This window comes from Plectropomus leopardus, chromosome 13, assembly GCF_008729295.1.
Source record: "Plectropomus leopardus isolate mb chromosome 13, YSFRI_Pleo_2.0, whole genome shotgun sequence".
Lineage (NCBI taxonomy): Eukaryota > Metazoa > Chordata > Actinopteri > Perciformes > Serranidae > Plectropomus > Plectropomus leopardus.
This window is the reverse complement of record NC_056475.1, coordinates 28,169,451-28,196,984: the sequence shown is the minus strand read 5'-3', so window position 1 is coordinate 28,196,984 and position 27,534 is coordinate 28,169,451. Positions and strand designations below refer to the sequence as shown.

The following is a 27,534-nucleotide window of genomic DNA, read 5'->3' as shown; positions in this document are numbered from 1 at the left end:
GCATTACATTTGCACGTATCATATCAATGTCTCTACAGTGATGTAGTATATGAGGACATCTGGAGGTGGAAGATGTGTCAAGCTGAAGACCACTGCAGACAAGACCAACAGACAACAAAAGTGTTTTTGTTGTTCTTGTTGTTGTTGTTGTTGTTGTTTTTAGTGACTCTTTGCTGCATTTCCTGCAAGTTTTAGCCTCTAAATGGGGTATTCTTTAGCTATCCTTCCAGCAGGGATAGTGGCACGAAAAACACAGACACATTTTTCCCACCAGGATCTTTTCCTCACCATAACCAAGTGTTTATTGTGCCTAAATCTAGCACAGGCTCACCACAGCGTTGCTGAAGTTTCACCATATCTGCTTAGTAATAACATGCCAATATAAAATATCCATGCTTTAAAGGAGGAACGTACAATGGCAAGATTTTTTTTTAACAATTGGTTTGGTTTATCATTCTCATTGCCTTACTTCGTTTTAGGTGTCAAACCCATTTTAAAAATAAAATCAACAGTGGTCTGAAATTTTAGTCTGGAGTGTTACAACTTCAATACAACATTCAATAATTACATTGTTTCTAGTGAAAGTGGGCCTTTAAAATAAATAAAGAAAGAAATAAAAAATCTTAGTTAAACCTCTGAAACCTGGATGGACATCTCTTCTTTTTGTGCGGCATTCAGACCCCTCTTTAAAGCATTTGAACCTTTGGACCTTGACAAATTGGTTTGATTTTCTTTTAAAAACATGGCAAAAGGCAATTAGCAACGTGTTAAGAAAATTAGGGATATTAGAGGATTTAGAAAGTTGTTTTTAGAAAAGTAAAGAACTACACTATGTACAAATAACTATGTTTATAATTACCAGAATAATAGATTTCAAATTATTTTACAGAATTGTTTGAAACTGTATTTATTTATTTTTCAGGTGGTTTCCTTGTTCTTTGTATGCGCGCGTGTGTGTGTGTGTGTGTGTGTGTGTGTGTGTGTGTGTGTGTGTGTTTTCCTTTGGGGTGTTGTTTTTTATTTCTGCATATTGCCTTCTTGCTATGTTTTTGAAACAAATAAAGACAGTTTGCCCAGGTTTCAAAGACTTGATTTTGATTGAGAAAAAGCACTTCTCTACGTTTTTTAATTGAACCACTGTGTTTTGTAATGTTTAATGTCCAACTGTGGTAAAAGCTCTGATATCAGTAAAAGTCACCTCAGAGCAGAGGAAGCATGAAAGGATGAGCAGGAGGCATGGCTCCAGGAGAAGCAGCCACCTCACTCAGCAGCTGCACTTGTGTATTTTCTGTCCTCATCACTCTGGAATGAGCAGAATCCGAACCTCTTCTCGTTCTGCCTGTTTAGCTAAAGGCTCAAAGAGAAACAGTCGGAGCGTGGAGACCTTAGTGTCACTCAGCTCTGCTCTGACCTCTGTCCATCCATCTTCTCTCCACCCCCTTTTCACCCTCCTCCCACGTTGCACATGATTGGGCAGTGCCACCATAGCAACCACTCCAGCTCCCTGAGTCTGTGGTCAGAGAAAACCACTTCCTCGGGTTGCACACAGAGCAGCGAGCTTGACCCGCTACGCCCGACCTCAGACGACTTAATGGGAGGCATGTTTAAAATGCAGTGTCGTGACATTTGGAGTGACAACATATTGTGGCGCGGCTTTATTCACACCCATCCATTTCTAGACGTTTATACTTGGGAGGAGCTGCCCAGTCTCGCCACAGTCTCTCCAAGGGTGCCTGAAGACGCTTGGATCTGAGTGATGTGAGCCATATATTTTCCCCCTCTGTTCTTCCTACCCTCGCACTGATCAAAGCCTCCAGATCAAGTGATCTGAGACATCAGGTTTCTCCTCATCAGATAAAAGTGTGAAATCCCTCAAGCACTTCAATACTTTTTGTTGTTGCTGGGTTTCCTGTGATCTCAGACAATTCTCTCACCCTGTGACTGTAAGCTCTGTTCCAGCGTTCGGGGTTTGGTGCGCACAAACACACTGTGACTCAATTTGAGCTAGGGGAGAAAATGTATTTCTCACTTCATATGCCTAGACTTGGCTGATCAGGCTCCTGACAGGCAGGGGTCAGGACAAAGGCTCCCAGTGTTGTTGCACACCCAGTGAGTCAATCACACACACACACACACCTGTGGCTCAGGAAGCAGAGCGGGTCGTCCACTAGTTGGAAGATTAATGGTTCCTTCAGTCTCCATGTAGAAGTATCCTTGGCCAGGATACTGAATCTTAACCCTTTGAAACCTGGATTGACATCAGTTTTCTGGTGCAGCATTCAGGCGCCTTTCTCGGGCATTTAAACCTTTGAAACTTGAGCAGATTGGTTTGAAAACATGAAAACAAAGACAATGTGCATCTTGGCAAGAAATGACCCAAAAATTTGCATTAAGCATTTTTTTCTTTCAGGTTATTTCTTATTTCTTCTTATTTCTTGTTTATTTTATGTTATTACTTTCCTGTTTTGTTTGCTATCTTTCACTTAATTTTCTTTATTTTTTTTCCCCAGAAATTTCTTGCTGAAGTCAATATTATTCATAAAGCCCAGTGTCACAGATCACAATTTGCCTCAGACGGCTTTACAGTATACGATGTCTCTCTGTCCTTGGACTCTCACAGCTACTTAGGAAAAACTCCCTAAAAACACCTTTAACAGGGAAAACAAACAAACAAACAAACAAACTCAAAAAGAGCAACTGAGAAGGGATCCCTCTTCCAGGACAGACAGACATGCTTTAAATATTGTAAAGAGCAATTAATTTAAAGTAGTATTGGACAAAATGATACAAAGGAAAGAGACGGTAATTTCTTCTCTATTCGCTCATTGCATTCTTCTTCTCTGTGAATATGTGTGTGAGTAGGTGATGTTGGGATGAGTACAAGTGCTTTGAGTGGTTGGAGGACAAGACAGGCGTTATTCAAATGTCCATTTACCACACAGTGGTTCTGGTGATGTTATGGTATATTTCTTATCATAGTAACAGTGTGTTCTTGGTGTTGCAGTGCGGGGTGCAGAGAGTGTGACTGCCTTGTATGGAGAGACCATTGTCATACCATGCAACGATGGAGCTCCGGCACCAGCAGATCTGATGTTCGTCAAGTGGAAATACGTAAGTACTGTTCAAGCAATACTGCCTGTGAACGATCTGATGTTACTAAAAGCACTTTGCCAAGACAATAAGAAATGTGGCTTAGTTTTGGTGGATGTTAAAAGATAGGGATTCATGAGATTGGATTTTTTGCCGATATGTGATATGCCAGTGTAAAAATCACTCATTTGGCCAATAAATGATACCGATATATTCATTTTTTTTCTGCCAGCATATTTTAGTGATAATCAAGTTTCTTTTGTAGTGGAATTAAAATCATATTACGCATACTCCTATCATAATGGCTCACCAGCAGATGGAGACATAGAATGCTGTGCTTCATTGTGCAAAATAAGAAAAAAAATCTTCAACTTGGGGTTGATGTTTTGTACACATTCACTTTGTCAATAAATAAAAAAGTTTGTGATATCAGCAAAAATCAGCATGTGGGCTGATTCCGATATTTCATATTAAAGCCAATATCTGCCGATAATGATGACGTGCAGATATTATCATACATCTGCATTATCACACAATGTCACATCAGTTTTTACACACTACAGGAGTTAGGAGGACTCAAGACTTATCTGCACTTTTTCAAATTACAGGTGTTGCATTTTTCTATTTTTTTCATTATCTGAGAAATACTGAAATCCACAAAAATATAACCACCAAATGGAATGGGAAGACCCATATATGTAAGCTTAATACAACTGTCATGATTATAGTTTTAGTCTGAATCATTAAAATATGACATATATAAAAAGGTTTTTTGGATAGATGGATAGAAAGGAAGGCAAAAGCACATTTTTGAAGTGTAATTCTTTATTTCTTTTCATTGTTGTTATCACTGCATGCTGATGCTCTGTTGAGGTAAATAAATAGACTTTGAGATGCAGCTCATGGCCTTTAGTGAAGCACATTTGTAGCTGCTCTGACAGAAACTGATTTGCTTGTCTAATTGAAACCAAGGCTGCACCGAATATTGTTGTTTTATAAACATTTGAAGCCTCTTCTGAGGTTTTTAAGATGAGTTTTGAGTGTTTGTCATCACGTATGATGATGTCATCAGCCTTTAAAAAAATCCTTGCACAAAATCCCTGAAAAATAAGTAGTAAATCTGAAATAGATTGTTTTGTTGTTGCTGTGGTTATATCAGTATACTTTATGGTGCTGTTAAAGGCCCCACAGGTGTGTGCCAGTTGTGGTGTCATCTAAAATCAGTTCTTTGGACATTTGAATACTCTTTTTAAAAAAACAATGTGGAGATTAGGTGCAGAATCTGCAGTGGAGTCGAATTTCCCCCATCACTTTCTTAAGATTGCTTGTAGTGTGCAGGAGTTATGTAGACCAAGCAAAATGTATGTCACTGTGCTCCTACACCTACAGTAATGCTACAATAAGCAGCTGACTGTGTAAACATGACCTTCCAGTATAGATACTGTTGATATTTATGGGAAAGGCCCACTAAATGTCACATCCTTTTATGCAGAGGGAGAAGACAAAGCATTCAGTGCCATGCTGAAGAGCTGCTGCTGTGTTGCTGCGTGGGTGTTTTTATCAACCTGTACCCTGCTCTAAATGACTAATGGAAACTATATTTTCTGAAATTGGTCCAATATTGAGCGTGAGTGCTCCAGCCAGGCTGCCATGTGTGTTCACAGGGCTTGTTTTTTGCCACTGACAGGCTCCAATTGTTATTATCAGTGAACAACAACACTATGGAAAGGATCCCTACAGAGAGAGACCTCTTTGTTAAAGAGTAACAACCTTACGCAACTGACTGACCTTAGTATTACATGTGCCTCGTACCACAAGTTTTTGATATTTTTTTTTATTATTTTCAGGTTGTTTTATTTATTTTTTTCCTCCCCTCTTCTATGTTGCACTTGTTTGTTTGTCTATTTGTCTGTTTACAAACCTGTCATGTCACCCGATGTATTAAGCCCCATCCTGTCTTGTCTGTTCTCACCTGTCAAAAGTTTGCTCCTGGACTGTTCCAATTTTGTTCATGACTGTTTAACCCTTAAAAACCTGAGAAATCTAGATTCATTTCTTTCAAAAAGACAGGGAGAAGGCAACACACAACTAAACAAGACATAATATAAAATAAATTTATAGCTTGAATTTTTTTTTTTTAAATTTTAAAATGTTTTTTTCTGTGACATAATTTTAGATATAAAATTACAGTAATTATAAATATAGTTTTGGGGACATTTTCTCAATTTTGGGATATTTTTCTAATTATCCTCCCTTTTTTTAAAACTAATTTTTAAATAAGTTTGTTGACTTGTTGACTGAATTATTTTTTGCAGTTTGTGGGTATCTCTTGCCAAGTTGGTCAATGCCTCTGCATATTTTGAAAAGAAATTAAATAAATTTGCTCAGGTGTTTTTAGGGTTTAAATGAAAGGCATCTGAACATAAGAAAACTGATGATGATCCAGGTTTCAAAGGGTTAAGTAAACTGCTATTGATGAATGAGGACCTGTGCTTTACGATTTACAAAACCACCAAACCTTTCTGTCCTCTCTGTCTCTCCAGGAAAAAGATGATGGCACTCCCGGCGATCTGCTGATCAAACAGGCCCGCAGCGATGAGGTGACCGTTCAGGCCACAGACGATTACGCCCAGCGGGTCAGCATCAATGACAAGCTGAGCCTGCTCATCACCCAGGGCTCGCTCAAAGACCAGAAGACCTTCACCTGCATGGTGGTGTCAGGCGCCAACCTCATGGAGTACCCCGTCTCCGTCCTCGTTCACAGTAAGCTCAATATCTACCCAAAACGCTAAAACGTCCTCATAACTGCATTGTTCAAATTGTTTAAATCAACTTCTCACTCTCTTTGTTACAGGGTAAAAACATCTGTAATAGTGTATGGAACTTCTTATTCTCATTTTTCTCCAAATCCATCGAAAAGCAGGAGTCCCTTGTGACATAAAAGTTTTTCAGTGGTCAGTGTTGGTCTCATCTCTTTCACTTGAAGGTATCGGCATCAGCGACCTTTTACATAAAAGGAACGATGGCAACCTGATGAGGTCAAACCTGTTACACTTGTGTTATACTTCAACACTGCGCAAATCTGAATTGAATGCTGGCAGATAAATGTAAAGACTGCAGCAGGAATAATGATCATGTCCTGATCTCAGAGAAAATTAAATCAGTTTAGGAAAGTCAAACACTGCAAATAATTTTACATTGTTAAGGACAATTGCCTCAGTTTAAAAACGTCCCCAAAAGAAGCTGAAAAAAAAGAAGCGTTTGAACAGTCACACTTATCAACACAGCAACACCCCCTGCCTTTTTTTTTTTTTAACTTGACTGATTGCAGCAGCAGATATGAAATTTTGAGTTTTAGCCCACGAAACCCTTAAACAGAATTAAGTTAAGCTTAATGTCCTGTCATTTACTGTGTCCAGCGTAATTAGAATAGGCAGTAAAATCCTTTATCAGTGATAAAACTAATGAAAAAAGAAAAAAGGGTGGCCGTCCCTCACCCTCACATTAGTCATTAATTTAGGCTTTCAACTGCAAAATATGTTTTGAGATCAAAAATAAATTTTTTAATTTATTTTTTATTGTATTTATTTTATTTTCTAATTGTGCTCAAAGATAAATCAAATATAAAAGACATCACAATATAAGATAATAATAATTATAATAAGAAAAGCAAAAAGAAAAGATTTATTTAAAAAATTAAATTAATTAAGGAAAAATTAAAAAATGAAGGTGTTGTTTTTATTGTAATACAATCTGACGCAGTGGTACTTGTTATACCATAAAATGATTAATTGCTTGTGTATAGTGAATAATACAGAAGTTAAAATTGAAAACAAACTTTGGTCTAAAAAGAATCACAATTAGATTATATTAAGGCTTTATACAAGACCAAAACATGCAGAAAAGACAAAACAAGACCATCCGTTCATAGGGAGCATATTGGTGATAAATTAAGCTTTATCAAGAAAAGTATCTTAGGAGTGAGATAGGTTTAATGTAAGATTTTAAAGTGATTGGGATTTTTTTGGAAGTATCAGGAATACATTTCCAGATCCTGTCTGGCCAAGTCCAGGGGTTTATCCCCGGTCAGGTGTTCAAGGTCCTTGGACCAAATCCGTTCAATATACAGAGGTCTATAGGAAGATACAGAAAATAATCAATACAATTTTGAGATTAATCCCAGTGTTTGACCTTGTGTAGACCAAATAAAATGCAGGTGATGTGTTTTCAGTGGTTCATGGAACACCATATGCTTTAAGTGATGACCTTCATTGTAGATTAAAAAAAGAAAACGAAAAGAAGAGCCACGTAAATCATATGACAAACAAGTGGACATCAGCTGCTTACAGTGGATCAGAAATGTGCAGCAAAATTTTTTTCCAACACTAGATATCAAACTAAAGCTAGAGTTTGTAGCCTATTAAGTTGCTGTGAGCTGTAAATTCACCACTTCAAAGCTGGAGGAAGCTTCTGTCTTACTTAATTCAAAACTAGGCTTGGGCTGTATGTAATTTTTCTTACCTTCATACCTTACTGAAATTTTACCAGAGTACACCGTATATGACAGCAGCACTCAACAACCCCCCCAACCCCCGACGTCAAGTACACCACTCACTTTTAGCTTTTCAGACTAATAAATATGCAACAGAGACCCATAATATGGTAAGAAAAGTAATGCTCTTACACATATTTTCCTTATTAAAGAGATAAATACAACTGTACACCTTTTAAATTCAACTTCCTCTAGGTCACGGAAGACTGAGGGTTAGTTGTCTCGTTAACTTATACACTTCATTCAAACTCGACAGAAACAAAATAAAACTCACCAAAAATCTTGCTAATGATCTTTATCAAGTTCACTGTCCAACAATTACCAGCTCTGGTTTGGTTGTAATAAACCCTTAATTCATCAAGTTAGATGTAAAAAATAAGGTTATTCCCCACGGTCTCTCTCTGCCTGCTGGCCACCTGCTGTTTACAATCCTGTAACTTCTGCCTCCACCACTAGGAGTTGCTGTTTCTTTCAGCTCAGCTGCCTGTTCCACGAGTAGAGACCAGAGACTGAGCTAAAATATCTTACATTCAGGATGTCTAAATGCCCTTATATAGCGTAATACTGTGATACCACCCAAACCTATTCAAAACCTCAACTTGTAGGGAGCAACTATTTTGAAAAAGAGTGGTTATACGCACATTGCATAGTGCAAGGCTTTTGGAAAGCTTGAATGGAGAAAGAAGGTAACGTGCACACTTACTCCTTGCCAAACAAATTTATTCAAGATAACATTTCAATCCCACAAAGATCCAAGTGGGATCAAAACAATGTCTTGAATAAATTTGTTTGGCATGGACTAAGTGTGCAGATGTTACTTTCTTTCTTCCAGCAACTTGTATTTTCTCATATTGTACAGCCCTAATTTTTTTAATATATTACCACTGTGATGAAGGTGCAGACATCTTCTGGTGAAAAAGAGTGAATCTGGGCCTTGTTACGATTGCCCAAAAGTCCATGTGAAGTCGGGGAGAGAGTTGGTAGGGTTAACCTGGCGATAAAGTAATCTCTGGCGGGGGCCTCACACCTGCTGGTCTCATACTAACACTGCTCCCTGTCTCGCATGAAGCGCTGAATATTGTGGTTTATTGCATATTTCCATAACAGACCTGTCATGTCTGCATAAAAGAAATAGAAGACACCTGTAATAATCCAAAAGCCATTATATAAACAGATAGAAAAGGCCAGGAAGTGACATTTTTTAAATAACAGTAGCATCTCTCACAGCTGCACCTGAATGATAGATGATGTTGTGAGGCATTATTCTGCAGAAATGCATTTGCAGCTCTCTTTTGAATACTAAAATTGAGATACCAGGCCTGAAATACTACTTATTTAATGCATTCTGCAACGTAATGGTGGGCACATTTAGTCCCCATCAAAAACATAAATTCATGCAGTTTGATCTGTCTTTACACTGTGAATATTGTCATGTTACAAGCTGTTTCTGTGTCATTTCCAGTCACTGATGCAAACAGAAAATTGTTATTGCTTAAACAAAAACAATCACATCTGTAAAGCTTGTTCAAAGATACGTTTGTGACATTTGGAGGTCGTTTTTCTCGCAAACAGATCAGTTTTAATGGCATTAAAACTGACTTTGGATTTGTCCCTTTTGTTTTCCTCTGTGCTTCAGGAAATGCTCTTTTTTTTCATTTCACCACCTAAGACTGCCCATGTATCACCTGCTAATGGACTTTGCTAACCAAGCATGAAATAGGACATGAAGAGACGAGCTCAATGGGCCTTCGAGAGTATTAGGTTATAGTTAACAGAGTCAAGATTAAATTATGTCCCACAGCTTGAATATTAACAAGGCAATAAGTTTGTAGCCAAGCATTTAGATGAACCGGCTGTCTACTTGTCAGTTTCTGGATGTTGCCAGTAAAATATTCTTGTTTGCACTCACTGTGCCCCTCAGTTCTCCTCTTTCACATAATTAACAGTATTAAGAAAAAAAGGGCATTTACAGGGTTCATAGGGCCATGAAAAACTTGGAAAATGCATGGAATTTGCAGATAGCTATTTCTAGGCCTTGAAAAGTTTTGGAAAATGAAATAAAACCTGAACAATTTGGAAAAGTTCTGGACTTGTGTTTCAAAAACCTGTATAATAACACATGATGTGATCAAGGACCATTGAAAATTTGAAAATCCAATGATAATTTCCCTTTTTACTGTTTCTGACTGTGATAAAGGGAATCATTTTAGGTGATTTTTAAAGAAAACATGCCTTTCAAATCCAAACCCATCATTTTTTTAAAAAAAAAAAAAAAAAGAAGACAAAAATGCTTTAAGAAAAACAAAATATTGCCAATAAGTTTTAATGGAAAAAAAAAAAAATGCCAAAAAAAATTAAGTTAAAAGTTTTAAAAAGCTTCAATTTCTTTTCTTTAAAAATTGTCAAAATGTTAAAAAAAAAAAAGAAAAAATGTCCCAAGGTTTTAAAGAAAGTTTGCCTCCCAAAGGTTTTGAAAGGCTTTTTTTTTTTTTAAATCGACAGTATAATAAATACAAAATACAGCCATTTATAGCTGTATGCCCCCTCCCTTAAACCAAAAAAAAAAAAAAACAAACGCAATCCCTCTCCAGTGCTTAAGAAATTATTTGACATGCCTCCCCCTGTTTTGCACCACCACTTCCCTTCTCCGAAATAACAAACTGTCCCTTAGTTATATTTAAATATTCAGCTCTAATCCTGTTTTGAATTCTTTTTTTTTTTAAATAACATATATTTAAAAATGCTATTATATAGTACTGAAAAAGAACTGATGAGGAGTATCGATGGTTGTGTCAGAGAATGTATGGTTGTGAACATTTGCCTCAAAGTCATGAAAAAATGATTGGTAAAAAATGTGTATGAACCATGAATCAACAACTCTGTGTAAATTGTCTCCGAGTCACTTTTTTTTATGACTCCAAAACCTGATTGTCTGCTTTTGTGTTTGCAGAGAAACCATCTTCAGTTGAAATCATGGACAAGTCTGCAGCCCTGCAGAAGGACAAACTCACAACGGTAAGGTTCACTGCAGCTTTTACATTTTAGTGTCCTGCTCAGTATGAAGCTGTCCCATCACGCCACATGAATTCTGCACACGTAAACGCGTGTGTGGGCTGAGGTATATTTTCATGAACCGTGGTGTCTGCAGTGATACAGACTGAATGTAAATATTAACCCACCCTGGAAACTTGCTGTTTTTCTATTTGACTGAGCTTGTGTATCACATTGTTGATACATGGTGACTAGCGCTCAGAATGTGACAGCAAACCAGTTGAGAGTACTGCATGAGTTGCCATCGTCGTCCCTGGCGGCGGCACACAGGAAGCTGACATGTTGGATAATTTAAACAGTGAGTCCACACAGCCCGAGGCGTTCAAGGAAGTCAAGAAGAGCAGTTGATATGAGATTTGTGACTCAGCTGCAGTGGTGAAAAATGACTGAACTCAATATCAAAAATGTCTCTGACACTGACGTCCAAAACCACAGCCGACGTCAGAATGTGACAGCATATGTGCCAGTGTGTCTCTGGGCTTTACGGACGGCGCATATGGTTCAAATCTCGACTTTCATTCATAGTTAAACACCGACTCCTGCAAGAATTTCTCTCCTTATTTTGCTGTTTATTTTCCCCAAACACACACACATTGACTGTAGTCTAAGTATCAGTCGGAGAAAAACTTTTGAAAAGCTTTGGGCAGCGAATTCTCAGTGCCTCCTCTCTCTAGCAAGCAATGCACATTTATTCCACCACATGCAGCAGCATATACACATTTATTATGGATCAAGTGCTGCCTCTATTGGTATTCCCACCTAAAAATTCAGCTTGTATTGACCAGCTTTGAGCACTTTGTGGTGAAGGCAGAGAGACAGGGAGAGATGGAGGGAATTTGAGTTGATAAGAAAAAAAGAAGTGCGAGTGGAAGCGTGGGATTTCAGTTTTGATAACTTGCAGGAGGGATGATGGAGGGCACACTTGCTTCTTACTCAAGTGGAATTCCAAATGAGAGGAAAGTGTCAGCGGTAGAGAACGCAGCAAACCTGAACTGTCTTAGCTGTGGCGCGGCAGAGGCTGCTTTTCCATTTGCTCGAGAAGAAGTCGGCCCGTGTGTATTTCTCCATAAAGAAATGAAGTGAGTCATGCTGCTGAGTTCAAGAGTTAATGTCAGATGATTCACAGCAGGTACTGTAGCACTTTTTGTTTTTTTAAAACCAGTATCAAGCGGGTTATACCTGTAGTTTCTCAAGAACAGAGAGATTTTGAAAGGAAAGTTTAAAGTTAAATATGAAACCAGTTAAGGGATGACATCAGAAACTCCAGCTTCATTCAGCTTTCCTTTTTATGTGCAGGAGAAGGTTTTCCCTTCAGCTGGAGTGTTTAGACAGTTAATTAGGCCATGTTTAGACGAGAATGGCGCCACTAAAACTGGAAAAGTCTTTCCTTTGTGTTTTTTAAAAAAAAAATCTGCATTCATTTGATAACATTTTGAGAATGGGCCTTGTGTAAGCTGATCCGCAAAAACAACCTGAAACGCTGTATTATGCATGCCAGGCCATTAGATGGCGCTGTAACTTTGTAATAACGCACAGAAAAAGGACACCATGCCCATGCCAAGCTTGACTGTGAAGTCACTATTCTCACAGGATCGGCACATTGCTAGTTTACACATCAAAATTAAGTACATATGTTAATAAAGTTAATATTAATTATACTTACTGAAAACATGTCAATTTCAAAAATACTCCCATTTATCGCAAAAAAGTTTTACGTTTGCGTGAGGTGGTTTTTCAGGTGATTAATAAAGAAATAAACATATTTTGCAAAACTGCAAAATGGATTTTTTTTCGCTTTTATAGGTCATGTAGGCTATAGGTGTCATTGCATTTCATAACTCTTGAAAAGTTGAACAGATCATCTTGAATTTTTGAATCCACAGTGAAATCGTGGACTATCAACTCCCAGAAATCCCTCATACGTGGCCGCTCCCACGTATAAGGGAAATAATATGGTTGTATGAATGACAGCTAGTACGGTTGCTGCAATAGAAATACACCTCCTAATGTTTTAAAATCACATAACATCACTCAGTGGATACGCAGTTACCTCACAACTGTGTTTTATCGACATTTCAAAAATGTCACTTGAGTTTTGCACAAAGCTGTAATGGAAACCTGTCTACTTACACGTATGCATATAAAGATCCACATGTACATACATATTAATTACATAATTATATGTGCGTCTCATCCTCCATCACCCTTTCCACCCCCTTTAGTTTGTGTTTGTGTGTGTGATTTCATGGTGGCTTTCTGCTTTCTCTAGTTTGCCTCCATCAGGCACCAGACACATTACACTCAGTATTGCTCTCACATAACTAATTGACTGAAGGTGACAGAGCAACTCTGAGCATACGTTGTGAATAATGCTGTTTTTACACTTTCATTTTCACAGACTCACAGTGTGACAATTGCAAAGGAACAACAGTTAAATGTAGCAGATGTTATGAACCTGTGTGGGATAGTCAAATGAGTATATAATGCAGTGAAGTTGATCCAAATGACGAGGTATATGAAGATAAGGTGTGTTTTAGGATCAGAATGGGATGGAGGTGGAGTGGGTTGAAGATAGCAGCTTGCTGAGGCAGAGTGCAGAGAGGTGATGGTGGATGGCAGGCTCCACAGGACAGGTAGACGAAGGCGAGTGGTGTTTGCAGGCACTAGAGCTTGCAGGACCGCAGGCACATCCACTGTAGCTGAGACAACAATCTGGCAAAGAGTGAGAGAAGAGGGTTCATGTACTGGAGGAATGATGAGCTGAGTGCTGTCAGATATGTTGATCCAGGAGACAGGCAGGAAAGTGCAGAGAGAGAGCGAGAGAGAACACAGACAGCGAAGCACAGGAAGAGAAGGAACTCGAGAACACCGAGGCACAGAACTTTGAAAATGTAGCTTACTATACACTGCAGCGACCCAAACAAAAAGACTTTCCACCCTCTTACTTTTATTTTATTTAATCTTGATTTATTGATTATTACTTATTTTATTTCAAATGTGTTTATCCCCCCTTTTTTATTTTCTTTTCTCTTTATTTTACTCTAACTTACGTCAGTCATTATTATTAACTGATTCGTGGTTTTCATATTTGTATTTATTTCTCAACCTCAGATAAGAAGGGCTTTTGGTGGGCTGGTGCGAGTTCATTTTTGGGAGAATTTGTAGCGTCTCTTAATGCTAAGAAAATATGTTCCAAAATAAAAGGAAAAAAGAACACCCAGGCACAGCCTTGACTTTGATAGAGTGCATTCTTTTTTCTTTTTAGAATTTTTTTTAGGCTTTTACCTTTATTGTGATAGGACAGTACAAGCAAGAAAGGGGGAGAGAGAGGGGATGTCAAGCAGCAAAGAGCCAAGGCTGGAATCGAACTTGCAGCCGCTGTGGCGAGGACTTAGCCTCTGTACATGGGGCGCCAGCTTTACCGAGTGAGCTACTGCGCTCCCCCAGGGTGAATTCTTCCACCAAATTCGCTACACACAGCCAGATTTTTTTTGGAACAGTTCAGAAGTTTAATTAGAGGGGAAGAGGATCAGTGTCTCCCCTGGGTTGACTGCTTTGGGGTGGTGGATGAGCCGTCGGGTATGTAACCCAATTAATTACAAGGGGTGTAATCACAAGTTTCATCGCAGTATTATCATTGATTAAATCAACTTCACTAACTCACATGAAACACGGCTTAACAACAAATACGTTCAGATATTACCAATATAGATCCAGGAGAAGCATTTCCTCTCTGACAGCCCGGATGGATCAAAGCGTGTCTTTCTGTGGCTGTCAGAGGCTGCAGCTGTATCAGCAGCAGAGCTGATCTGGCCTGACCAGCTTCACTTCCATCAGCATCACAGCTGCCAGCATCCTGGACACTATCCCCAGATTCAGGTTGAGCAGTACATTTAAAAATAAAATGCCAGTATTTCAGCTTGATGCTCAGACGTTTGCAGTGTCTGTCTATGACTTTTGTTTTGTTTTTTGAGGGGAAATTGCTTTCGTTACATGAAACATAACAATTTGTCATCAGCTTAAGTAATGTTCACTTCACCAGTCTCTCCTCTCTCCTCCTGTGTTTGGCTTTGATTCACTGAAACAAAGCAGAGAGAAGGTGTGTGTTTTATAGTGAATAGGTACTGGTATGTGGACGGTTACCCCCTTGAAACCTGAGCAAAAGGGCTTATTTTTTTATATTCTTTATTATTTTTCTTCTTTTTTTTTCTCCAAAAAATTAAGAAGAGGGTGACAGGCAGCAAAAAAAAAAAAATGAAAGAAACATAATGTAATCTTGTAACATTATGTTAAATATATCATTATTAATTTTCATATTGTTTTCTGGACATTTTTCCCATTATTTGTCTATCTTATATATCTTTATAATCCGCAACAGCTAATTTTCAGGTCATTTCTTTTTCACCTTTTATATGTATGTATGTATAATATATATATTTATATATATATATATATATATATATATATATTATATTGCAGTTTGTGGGACAAGAAATGTTCCACAAGTTTCTCATTATGTTTTTTTCATGTTATTGAAAGAAACCAATTTTCTCAGGTTTGACAGGTTTAAATGCTAGTTTGAATGCAGCACAAGAAAACTGATGTCGACTCAGGTGTTAAAGGGTTAATCATTTCACAACCAGAAACCATGGATTACCAGAACCTTCTGGAAAAATGGAATTATAAAGCAGCAGCCAACAATGAAAAAACATGAAAAAGTTGGGACCAAATTAAAGTGCAAAAGATAAAAAGCATGGTAGGATCACATTTTACCTTGTATGTGGATAAGTGAAGGAACATTTCTGAACAGCACTGCAGAGAGGCAGCTGCAAATGTAATACATTGATTTTGGAGTGAATGAGTATTTGGCAATATTTTTGGCATCACCCCTTTGAAACCTGGAGCGACATCACTGTCTTTCTGCTGCTTTGTGATGCCTTTCACAAGTTCTTTAACCTTATTTGTTCATTCACTTATTTTACTTATTTTTTTAACAAAAAAATCAGGTGTTTTCTAGTATTTGTTATATTTTGGTCATTTTGTCTTGTGTTGCTCATTGCCTTCTTCCCATGTCTTTGAAAGAAATAAATCAAATATGCTTAGGTTTCAAAAGTGTTTTTTAGGCCTGACAGCCTGCCACAGTTATAGAGGAAGCACTGGAGATAGTGTAGATTGAGGTCTTCTTTTTCCCTTAAATGTGATTGTGTATAATGCATTTGGGAAAAAAGTCAGTCTGGTGTGAGAGAGAGAGAAGAGCGTCACATTGTACTGTGCTTGCTTGATAAGTCATTTATACAGAGCTCTGCTCCTGGACTTACAGTATATTAGAAGCTCTTTGTATTGCTGTAGACTGTCAGACGATGGATGGTTGCCGGGGGATTTTTGATTAGCTGACTCAGGCAGCACATTCTGGCGTCCTCTCTCCTCCTGTGGTCAAGTTAGATGTCGTTACATTTCTCAGCCTTGTCCGTTAGATGAATTGGGCGTTTTTGGTTGAAATAAAGGATAAAGCACAACTGAGTCTGTGGAATTTGTCAATGTAGGGAAGCTAAAGAAGCTCTTCTGCACTTCTCTGGATGACAACGAAAGCCTGCACATGAATTCACACACACGTCTCTCCGAAAAAAATGCAATAAGCTCCTGATTTTCCCTGCTTCACATACATAATGAGCATAATATACCTGCAGGGGATTCAAAGAATTGTTGATCAATGCCGACAACTCAACAGTGATCTCGATCCCTTCCTGCTCAGCTGTGCACTGCATCTCAAGACTTGCTCTCCACCTACTGGCATTTTCAACCGCTCAGTGATTGATGACGCTGTTATTAGAGAGAGACCAGCAAAAATAAATAACAAATCTGCTACGAAGCTAAAAAGCCTCAAGCTGAAAAAAAAGCTAAAGCCAGAGCAAAATTATGATTATGATATTTCAAACAGTGATATATCATCTCTTTACAAAGCAGTTCAATTAATTTGTATTCCTGAATCGAAGATCGACCTGAAATGCGTTGACTGTCAGGCTATTAACACTGCAAGTCAGCATGTTTATCTGTAGTTGAGATGAATGCAGTAAAGCTTTATTACACTGTAAAACTGTTTTTCAAGGCAGTCGGTTTAAAGTAAAATCAACTAGTCAGATTTTACTGTGTACTTTTTAGGGCTGCACTCGACTCAGATTTATGTCAGACTAATGGGGCTTATAATGCATTATAAGAACCTATACTCCACTTATACACACATCAGCAATCAACTGTAGTAAGGACTCATATTTTGCTAAAACAGTCCATGCTGTATCTTAAGTTATAATCGTATTTGTTAAGTAAAGTGTGATACATATTGATGCATCTAAAATAATGCAGGCTCCATAATGTTTCATTGTTGGTGTTAAGTGTAAGGCATTTCCACGCATTTATACGAGGGATTATTGCCTTTCATACACAAGAACACTTAGACAATACATTTAAAAGACTGAAGTCTGAAATATCTTGCGTTAAGAACTTTAACATATTCTTGATTTTTCAATGAGGGAGAAGGAATCGGTGTATTTTTAAGAAACAAAGCAATTAGACTTTTTATGGAACAACCAAAAGAGGTTAGTGCTTCTACTGCTGTTCGCTTAACAGAAGCCTCAGACATGTTTGTGGCGAGCTGCCGTTATTCAGAGGTACAGGTTGTATTGCTGGATATCAAGCAGCACAGGCGGTTTGGGAAAAGGAATGTTCTTATGACTCACTCATTGTTGGGTTCACACAGTGTATCTTTGCTACCGTTGCTGACCTTCAATCCTGAGGATGTAGCAACGGGACTGCGTGCTTCTGTACACAAAAACTAATTCATCCTAAATGAGTAAGTTGTTTGTCTTTTCTGGCCGACATCCAACATTCTCCTGATAATGTTGGAGGCAGACATTAAATTATACAACTCTAGGACAGAGGAATTAGGGCTTCGCTGACAGGGGTTTTAGAGCGAGGCTGCTAAAAGCAAATATTTTTTTCTTTTTCCCTTTGCAGTGTTTCCTTATTTGTTTTTCTTCTTTTGGTGAAACGGCCTCTGAAGTCATGTTTATACTACTATCCACATTAAAAACACAAGATGATGTTAAATGACGTATTTTTGTGTGAAAATTGTTGCAATTAGAATTAATTAAAAGTTTCATATTCAATTAATAAAGCTCAAACTGTGATAGCTCCACACTGACAGTGAATACTGATGGAACTAGACTGAATAAAATAAATGTATCCGTCAAGTTCTCCTGCACCTGCTTCTTAGCATTTTCAATTAGTCTCATGAATATGAGTGTGAATATTTCATTGTTTTATATTTTATTGTTTTGTTCCCTGCTCTGTTTTTTTCAGGTGGGAACATGTTTTGCGGCAAATGCAAACCCCGCAGCTACGATCACATGGAAGAAGAATGGAAAGCCCCTGGTAGCTGATGGGAAAGGTGACACATCACATGCTGTTTGCTGACAAATCCAGAAAATGTCAAACAGTGACAACACACAAAATGCTGTCACACGGAGATCCCCTTGGGGGCCAGCAAGTGTTCTTATAAAGTGACAGGAGAGCGAAAATGAAATCATAGCGTACCGTATTTAACTAAGACAAGAGTTTAAACAATAGACAGAAGAAATATGACATTCACTGTTGTTTCCTTGTCACCAAATGATGCAGTAATAGGATACTGCATTTTGACTTTTTTCATTTGAATAGAAGAACTCTTGGTTGAGACGGTAACAGCTGGAGTTAACATTATGTAAAAGTTTAGTATTATCCTCCAGGAGCAACCAGGGAGTACCTGATAGTAAAGACAATCATATAACTGTTCCTAATAGGTAACTTAGACTTAAATACTTTTCTGTGATTACTAAATGAATGGTCTGATACAATTAACCCAGCATACGGCGGGGCAATATGGTCTACATTAAATATTACAATATTTTTTGGCTCTATCCCAAGACACGATATATTATATCTCAATCTGAACTATTATAGAGTAATAAAATACAAAACTACTACATAAAATACAATTGCAATAAAGTCAAATTAGGTACAGTTACAATGAAGTTAAAATAAAGTACTGTTGTAATGACGTTAAATAATTTACTGTTATAATAAAGTTAGATAAAGTGCCATAATAATACTGTTAAATGATTTACTGTTGTTATAATAATGTTAAATAAAGTACTGTTACAGTAAAGTTAAATAAAATACTGTTATAATGAAGTTAGATCATTTACTGTTACAATAAAATAAAATAAAGTACTGTTATAATATAGTTGAATAATTTACTGTTATAATAAAGTTAAATTAAGTACTATAAAAGATCAATAAAGTTATGTTACAATTAAGTTAAATTAAGTACTAGTAACTTATAATAAAGTAATTAAAGTATTCATAATAAGATTCAGTGAACTATTGTTATAATGAAATAATCAAAGTGGAACCACCGCTTTTATTCGAGAGCACCCTGCTCGTCTCGGGCCAGAAGAGTTGATGTTTTTGTTGTCTGTGTGTGTGTGTGTGTGTGTGTGTGTGTGTGTGTGTGTGTGTGTGTGTCATCTGCCTGTGCATCCCTTTCTCTGCAGCCGTCATAATCACTCCCAGCTTGAAGTTGGATCCAGCCACAGGCCTATCCACCACCACCTCCACCCTCCAGTACGCAGCTTCCAAAGAGGACGCCACCGCAGTCTTTGCCTGCATGTCCACACATGAGCTGGCCACTGAGGAGGCTAACCTGGAGCCCTTTCCTGTTCACTGTAAGTGGAACACAGCGCCGCCATCAGGATCCATAACTGTATTGCACCTTCTGTTTGTTCTTGACCTCAGACAGTGTTGTCAGGAGGACTGAGCGGGGCCCGCTAACAGATTCAGACTGTTTCTCCAGTCCATATTCCATATTCAGCAGCAGGGAACACTTCATTTTTTAATATATACTAGTTGTTTAAACTATAGAGTGGCTGCAGAGATGTAAACCATCCTATTAAGACATAGACATACATAAAAAATGAAAATTTCCATATTTTCAGTCTATCAAGTTGTGTCCATGAATATTCACATGCCTTTGAAAAGACAGTGAAGATGCATACTCACTCTCTGTCAGCTCTCAATTACAGCAGCAGAATGTCTAAAATGCAAGTGTAAAATGCATCAGACATGCCCATAAATTATTCACACTCCAAATACACCATCAAGATAAGAATAATGCTCCTCAGGCTTCTTTCTGATTAATGTATTTAAAGGATAAGTTTAATTAGTTTAGTTAAATGGTAAATTGACTGTATGCAGCGCCTTTCAGCCTTACTGGACAAAGCACAGGGATCAAACCACAAACCTTGTGATTTAAGGAGGACCCGCTCTACTTCCTGAGCCACAGCCGCCTAATTAAATTCCTCTCAATACTGGACTGATTGGATGACAATAGCAGCCTCCCTAATTCACATGTGGGAATTACTGTGAGTCGTGAATTTCCTATTTAAACCCTGCAAACTGCTCTGATTAGCCAACTCTAGTAGTAATTTCATAGAGAGGGAAGCAAATCAGGAACAATTCCATCAGTGAGGTTTTAATACAGCTACAGTATGAAATTGCCTCAGAACAGAAGGACCTATTGAGCAACTTATAAGCTCTGAAATAGGGGATTAGTCCTAGGCACCTTCAGTGTCACCCCAGAGTCTTCAGGTGTACATCATCCACAGAGCATTTTTCTTTAACAGGAAAGCGGTGGCAGGGCTCTGTGGAGTGCTGAATTCCAGTGCTTCATTTTCTTAAAAAAAGAAGCGCTCCCAGCTTCTTCTTTTTTTAAGATATACTGCATGTGCTTTTTGTTTTTCATGACAATAATATCTTGACACTCTGGTGATAAAATTACCATTATGGAATGGTGATAAAGCACATCACTCACCAGCAAGATCCAGTGTCTGCGGGTCAATCTGCTCCCACAAATTGGCTTTTCTGTCTTTGTTGTGACAGTTTCTGGCCATAGACTGTATAAATAATGGATGTAGCTACCGTGACATCACTCATTGGTTTGTGGACTCAAGCTCAGCATTTCACCCATCATATCTTGTTCTTTTTGGAGCCAGAAGTGACCATATTTGAGCGGGAGTGTGGAGCTGTGTAGGACAGAGGGATGGATCACAATGTAACAACACCTGTCGGGGGGCCGGCACTAAAATATGCAGAACTTTAAGCCTTGATAAAATAAAAACAGTTGAGTTATGTAAAAATTCACCCCCCGTACAGTTGTCATGAATGTTAACAATAGCTACAGAGACCAAAAACATTTTTTGTACTTAACTATAAACATGTTTATTTCTGCTGTAAAGTTGGGTTTTTAACATGGGCAGCACGAGGTTTAACTGTTTAGGAGCCAGCCTCAAGTGGCCATTCGAGGAACTGCAATTTTTGTCACCTTAAAACTACATGGGCCACAACACTTTATATTCTTATTTGTGATTAGCCCAACCTCACTCCCATCTTTTGTTTTATTGGTCTTTATCAACATTTTGTTTCAGAAAGTCCATGAAGCTCCTTGATATATTTTCAAAAACTGCCAGCTTTCCTTTTGTGATATATGCTAGTTTTTCCAAAGCAACACATTCTGATAAATGCTTAATGAATGCTTCATACTTGGTTTGTTCACCTTTTTCCATCCTATAGCTGTTGCTTTCTTAGCTTGTAGTGCACGATCACTCTTCTTGGTAATAAAATTACCTGGATAAATACCCAAGATAAACAAATTTGGCCAACAAGGGATTTTTGGCGAGCCATGTCAAGTCATGACTACCCATAAGCAGTGAAAGAGTTTGCCTTTTGCATTATTACATATAAAACCTGTGTCTGGTGTATTGCTGGCTTGAGATGTTTGTTGATTGAGAAGATGGAGGTGTGTCGGGTTGAACAGCTTGTCGAGGGAGGAGGTTTATTAGAAATCTCTGGAAACTTCGCACAATGGTGACGCAGTGAGCAAGGATTTTTCAGGATTTGAGAGTTTTGGCGAAATTAATGGCAGTGCAGTCATTATGTTCCTGATCACATCCGTGAACTTTGACGAGCAGATGGAGTGGGAGGCTCGGATCAATAAATGAAAGCTGGGATCTTGGAAAGCCTCAGCAGTGGCAGGTTCATGAGGGAATTTCCAATCTGTGAGCTACTGAGGCCACTTTTTTTTTTTTTTTTTTTTGGCAAGTTTATTCCTGGATAAGCCGGGTGGTCTACACGCATGGCTGATCAGATGACAGATTGGGTCACCTTTCAGAATGTAATGGAAGATTGTTTGATAGCAGCATGTATCTGTGGTGATTTATTTAGAGTATTGTATTATTTGGATCAGTAGAATGTAACTATGAAGCTTAGATGCTCATGCCTTCTCTATTTTCTTCTCTTCTGAACCTCTCAGATCCATCGGAGAAGGTGAGCCTCCAGATTATGTCCAAAGGACCCATCATTGAAGGAGATAATGTGACATTGAAGTGTCATGCTGATGGAAATCCTCCACCCAGCTCCTTCTACTTCCACATCAAGGTCAGTCAAAACCCAAAATTCAACCTCAAACAGTGTTCTGTCGTCTGCTCTGTAATAACAGTCAGTCATGGAGAATTACGCCATTGCTTTACCATCCAGATTGTGGCCACCATTTTTTTACCACTTACCACAGGCTTCAATTTTCTCTCCTGAAATAGTCTCAAATATGAAGAAGATATTGTACATAATAGAATATGGTGATAGTTCAGTTTCAAGTGTAGTACTTGCCTGCTTTGGAGTTACTGCCAGAGGTGCAGACACAAGTCAAATAACTTGGACTCGAGTCAAATGAGTTATAAATTTAATGACTTTAGACTCGACTAGACAAAAAAAAAAAAATGCAAAGAAAACCTTGCAATTCAACTTAGACTTCAACACCAGTGACTTGATACTTCACTTGAATTGGAGCCTTTTGAATCAAAAATACTTGATAGCTTCTCCAAAAGGCCAAATATTATAAAGTCTGTTGTTTAAAAAGTGTGCCACATATCACTTTATTTCCTGTCATTTCCTGAATCACCTTTCATTAACTGCATTCTTTCTCAGTAAGTTGACAGTTTCCCAGATTTACTTTGTTTGAACCAATCTGACAGCATCTAATCAAGTTGCACGAGACAACCACGAAAAACTAACTTTACTGTGTGAAAGTTAGAATAAAAGATAGCAAAAATTATTTCATTCACATACAAAATCCCTTGAAACCTGTTTTATTATTTTATTGCTAATTTTTGACCATATCTTGTGAAGTTGCTTATTGCCCTTTCCCCATGTGTTTGAAATCTGGGCACATTGGTTTGATTTCTTTCAAAGTGTTAAACTGTCATAACATTTGGTGAAGAGCCAGTATGACTTGTTTAGGACTCGAAACTCAAAGTGTAGGACTTGGAGCTTAACTTGGCACTTGCCTTTCTTGACTCGGGACTTGACTAAGGACCTCCCTGTTTTGACTGGGGACTTGATTCAGGACTTTCCTGTCTTGACTTGGGACATTGTTTAGGACTCACAACTCAAAGTTTAGGACTTGAGACTTGACTTGGGACTTGGTTTGGAACTTGTCAATCTTTGCCTTGGGACTCGACATGGGACTTGAGACTGACTTGTGACCTTTAAAACAATGACTTGGTCCCTCCTCAGGTTATTGCTGTATGTTTTAAACCCCTGTTTGTCTCATCAGTGTCACTTCAGGTAAAAGAATTTAATTGCATGTCTCAATGTCAATGACTCGTAAGAAATTACTCATGTCTTTGTCCTGTCTTCTGTCTTGATGTCATTCTCTTTTGCTGTAATGCGTTTAGAATGACAGAAGCTAATAGTACCCCTCTCCTCCTTCTCCCTCCCCATGCTCCTCTGTCTCCACCAGGGTCGGAAATTGCTGGTGGAAAATTCGGACACCTACACTTTGACTGCCATCAGCAGAGACGCCAGGGGTGAATACAAATGCTCCCTGTCTGACAACGAGAAAATGGAGGATTCCCAAAACATCGTTGTTAGCTGTGAGTGCTGGTGACACATGCAGAGCCTTACATACTGTACCACAACAAGGTCACAAAGACACAAACCTCCCGCTTTGCATTTGCCTCGAGCCACGGCTGCTCTCCCAAAACTCCTCCACGCTCTCTGAGCCTTGATTGAAATTTCCTCCATTTCCTATATATAGCAAGGCACATTTATACACTGTAAATAAAGTCATGGGAGCAGACTAATGGTAATCAAATTTTAACTTTGAGAGCCCAGCCCTGGCAGGGAGGCACATTGTGGAGTGCCAGGCTGGAAGGAGGAGAAGGAGGAGAACTAATTAGAAATTTCTGACACAGAGTGAGCAAAAGTGTTTGGGAGAGCGAGGAGCTCAGGCAACTGATAAGCTGTTTTTCCCTCCTACCATCCAGCAGCACTCCCTCAAGTAATTACTCCCTTCTTCCCAGGTGTATGTTTCCGAGCCTTCAGTTCAAATGGCTCCTATCATTGTTACAAAAAAATGCGTCTGACACATCTCCCCTCCTCTCTGTCCTGTACCGCAGCTTCAGCGCAGTTCACACATCTTAAACAAAGAAGTGTTTCTTCAGCTCCCAACTTTTAAATTGAGTTTGTGGCTGAGGGAAGAAAACAATAGCTCTCTAAATTGGAAATTGTTTGAGATATTTTTGTGTTTGTGAGTGTCTCATGCTCTTGTAGAAAAGAAAAGTTGCTGTTGCTCCGGCGAGCTGGCCCACAGAAACATAAATGTCCTCCGACAGCGAGTACCTAAACATTTACCATCTCTTTGTATGATGTGATTTTTCTCCCTTTTACAAGATAAACTGCACCCCCAAAACAGCAGCTCCTGCACTCAATCACATATTTTTTATCTACTTTCACAGGAAGAAGAAAAGTAAGTTTCAATAGCGCACTGGATGAGCAAGATATTATTGTGATGCATTATGTTTTATTTCAAACAGCATCATGCCACTCTAATGTATAATTTTTAGACAGCATGCCGGCATCATGAAAGCAAACGTGGCATGACGTTTAACACAATATTCAACAACATAAGATTTGCCAACTGTGGCATAACATGGCAATAACAATCTTTAACAATCCCTGTTATATGCCGATTGACTTTGCTCGAAGGTTAAGGAGCTCCCGAATTTAATTTTTTCTTCAATTTGAGGATGTTTACCGCCTCTGTGTTTCTTCTTTAAGTTAGCCAATAACTGTTTTTAGTTGTTTTTTAAATCTTCCACAGTGGGTTGCACACAAAACACCTTGTCAAAACAGAATATCTCTGCTGGTGTGCGCATATGAGATCTGAGTGGACAGAACCATACTTACGCGCAGAATAACGCTGCTCGCAATAGCCTGAGAGGAAAAAAATATGTTTTGAATCTGAACTACTGTCGGTGCTGTCCTGCTCTCGACTTTCACCTGCTTGCTTCCTAGAGAATTGTATTCTTTTTGACAGTAAGTGGGTGGACCCAGTCTCTGTAGAAAAGAGCCAGACAGGAATAAAAAAAGAAAATAACGCTTAATATAAGAAATGTCTGATTTATTCTTACTGGAGATAATTTATCCTCTTATGTTAGAGGTGTTAAAATATTTCCTCTTTGCTGTTATAGAAATATTGCAAAAGTTAACTTGATTTTTTTTTTTTTTACTGTATTACTATATGTAGTTTGTCCATGTCTTGTTGCTGTAGATGGCAGATGCTATTGCTATATGCTATCAGGCAGTTCCGTCCGTCCTTACAGAGACAACAGCCAATCAAAAAAGATGGTAAGGTAACCAGTTATTAAGGGATACTACGGCAACTGGGTTCACCCTCTTACTGTCAAAAAAGAAACACCACTAGTGAGCGAGCAGGTGAAACTCAAGAGCAGGAGAGCACTTACAGTAGTTGTTCAGATTCTGTGCGCTCAAAATATGATTTTCTCCACTAGGGCTTTAATATGTTCTTGCAATCAGAGATATTCTGCGCGCAAATATGGTTCTGTGCTCTCCAATTTTATTTGTGCGTACGCGAGCAGAGATATTCTGCTCAATATTAGTGATAGGAATTTGTCTTTATACACTCCCATCCCTCCCATGGTCCCATCCTTCTGGCTGTCCCTTTTATACAAACCGCAGTTCAGTGCTGTTACTACCTGCAGGCTCAAAGGCGAGAAAACTCTGTCCCTCGATTCTTCTGTCACACCTTTTAGACTGAACAGTGAGGCATTGTGACGGTTTGAACAGGCAGTGTAACAGGACTTAGTGTCTTCGGGTTAGGATTCTTTTAGTATTCATAGTTAAGGCAAATTATCTGCAGAGGTCTCCTCCTCTTGAAAACAAATGGACCATGTGATTTAAGCAGTGAAAACAAAGTCCAAAGAAAAGTCATGTTAAAAATCTGTGTTTTTCCAATGCTGTTCGGCATGGCTGATAACCTGGCATGGGATGACATAAAATCCTTTAGCGTCTTGCAGACAACCACAACCATGATTCGTGCAGATTCAGGAGGATTAACGGGATATCCAATGACCGACACTGACAGTGTCCTTGATTAAAATGATAAATATCTCTGGGACTGAACATTAGTAGAAACATTTTGGATAGTGTAAGAACACAACTCAACAAAATGTGTAACAATGGTCTAGTTGTTTGAAGACTTTCTAAAAAAAAAGTTACAAATAATATCTTTCACTGGGGAGCTCATATCTGCTACCATTACCTGGAAGCATCATAATGACGTGTTCATGTTATATCTCCTGTAAAGATGTTTTGCTGAAAACATGTCAGCCTCCTCATGGTAATAATGACCAATATGTTACATGAGACTGTGACATTTTAGCCCAATATCACTGCAGAATTATGTCAACATCAACTCAAAATATAGCAGAAGATTCACCAGTAATGCTGGCTTTATTTTATTTTTTAAATTTTGTTAACTAGTGTGTTTGTCCATAGCTGAATATCTGATTTTTTTGAAAGTTTAAATTTCCGAATTTAAGAACTTTGTACAATCTGGGAGATACAAGGTGTGCATGTAAAAGTCCTGTTATATATTTCAGGAGGTTTTGAAAAAAGGTCAGAATAGAATAAGGTCATCTATCCAGTACTTCTACAAAATCTGGCTGTAAAATTCTTACATATTCCACCCAATTGGTCTAGAGCCCAATGAATACACTCCTCTCAAGGCGAAGACAGAAAGTAATCTTTTCCATAAAATAAATATCATTTACTTTATGTATCCACTCCTATATTGTTGGGGGTTTTAGGAAGCAACCAGCACCTTCTGAGAGCTTTTTTGCAAGCAGAAATCAAAATACCAAACATATATTTATCAGAGCGCTTTGCCCGAAAATCAACATGTCCTAAGAAAAGTGTGGTAAATTGCAAGGGCAGATCAATATTTGGTATTCTTGTTAATGCCTTGTGAAATTCTGCTCGAAAATACCTAATCACTGCACTCTCCAAGATTACATGCCAATGGTTGGCTTCCTGAATCCCACATTGTCTCCAACATTTGTCTTCCCCTCCATTAAAATGTGCCTCCTGCCGTGTGAGTTGCTGCATTTCCATTGGAATTTACACACATTCAGCCAGTCCTCATTTGATATTAAGAATTTCCTTCTCTTTCCCATTTTTCTTAAATGTATTCTGTAGAATGGGGATTTATTATCGTAAGGCTTATGTAAAGTTTAGAAATAGCACCCTTATTTGAGACATTTTTAGAGGCGGGTGACTGTAATTTTAAGTATAAATTACTCACACTCACTTTTTCTTGGACTATTTTCTGTGGCACTTAATCCACATTCACATTAATCCACATTTGGTGCTCTAGTGAGTATTTATGGCAGCAG

General features: G+C 38.3%; 1 protein-coding gene across 2 annotated transcripts in view; it reads left to right on the top strand.

The window, feature by feature from the left end:
• The window catches only part of alcama (activated leukocyte cell adhesion molecule a), a 110,314-nt gene that overhangs the window by 68,342 nt on the left and 14,438 nt on the right, over positions 1–27,534 (top strand). For both annotated transcript variants that reach the window (XM_042498804.1, XM_042498803.1), the window contains exons 2-8: positions 3,005–3,111; positions 5,634–5,853; positions 10,593–10,657; positions 18,050–18,137; positions 19,282–19,452; positions 22,095–22,219; positions 23,580–23,712. In XM_042498804.1, the coding sequence (XP_042354738.1) occupies positions 3,005–3,111; positions 5,634–5,853; positions 10,593–10,657; positions 18,050–18,137; positions 19,282–19,452; positions 22,095–22,219; positions 23,580–23,712 (909 nt within the window). The remainder of the gene's footprint in view (positions 1–3,004; positions 3,112–5,633; positions 5,854–10,592; positions 10,658–18,049; positions 18,138–19,281; positions 19,453–22,094; positions 22,220–23,579; positions 23,713–27,534) is intronic.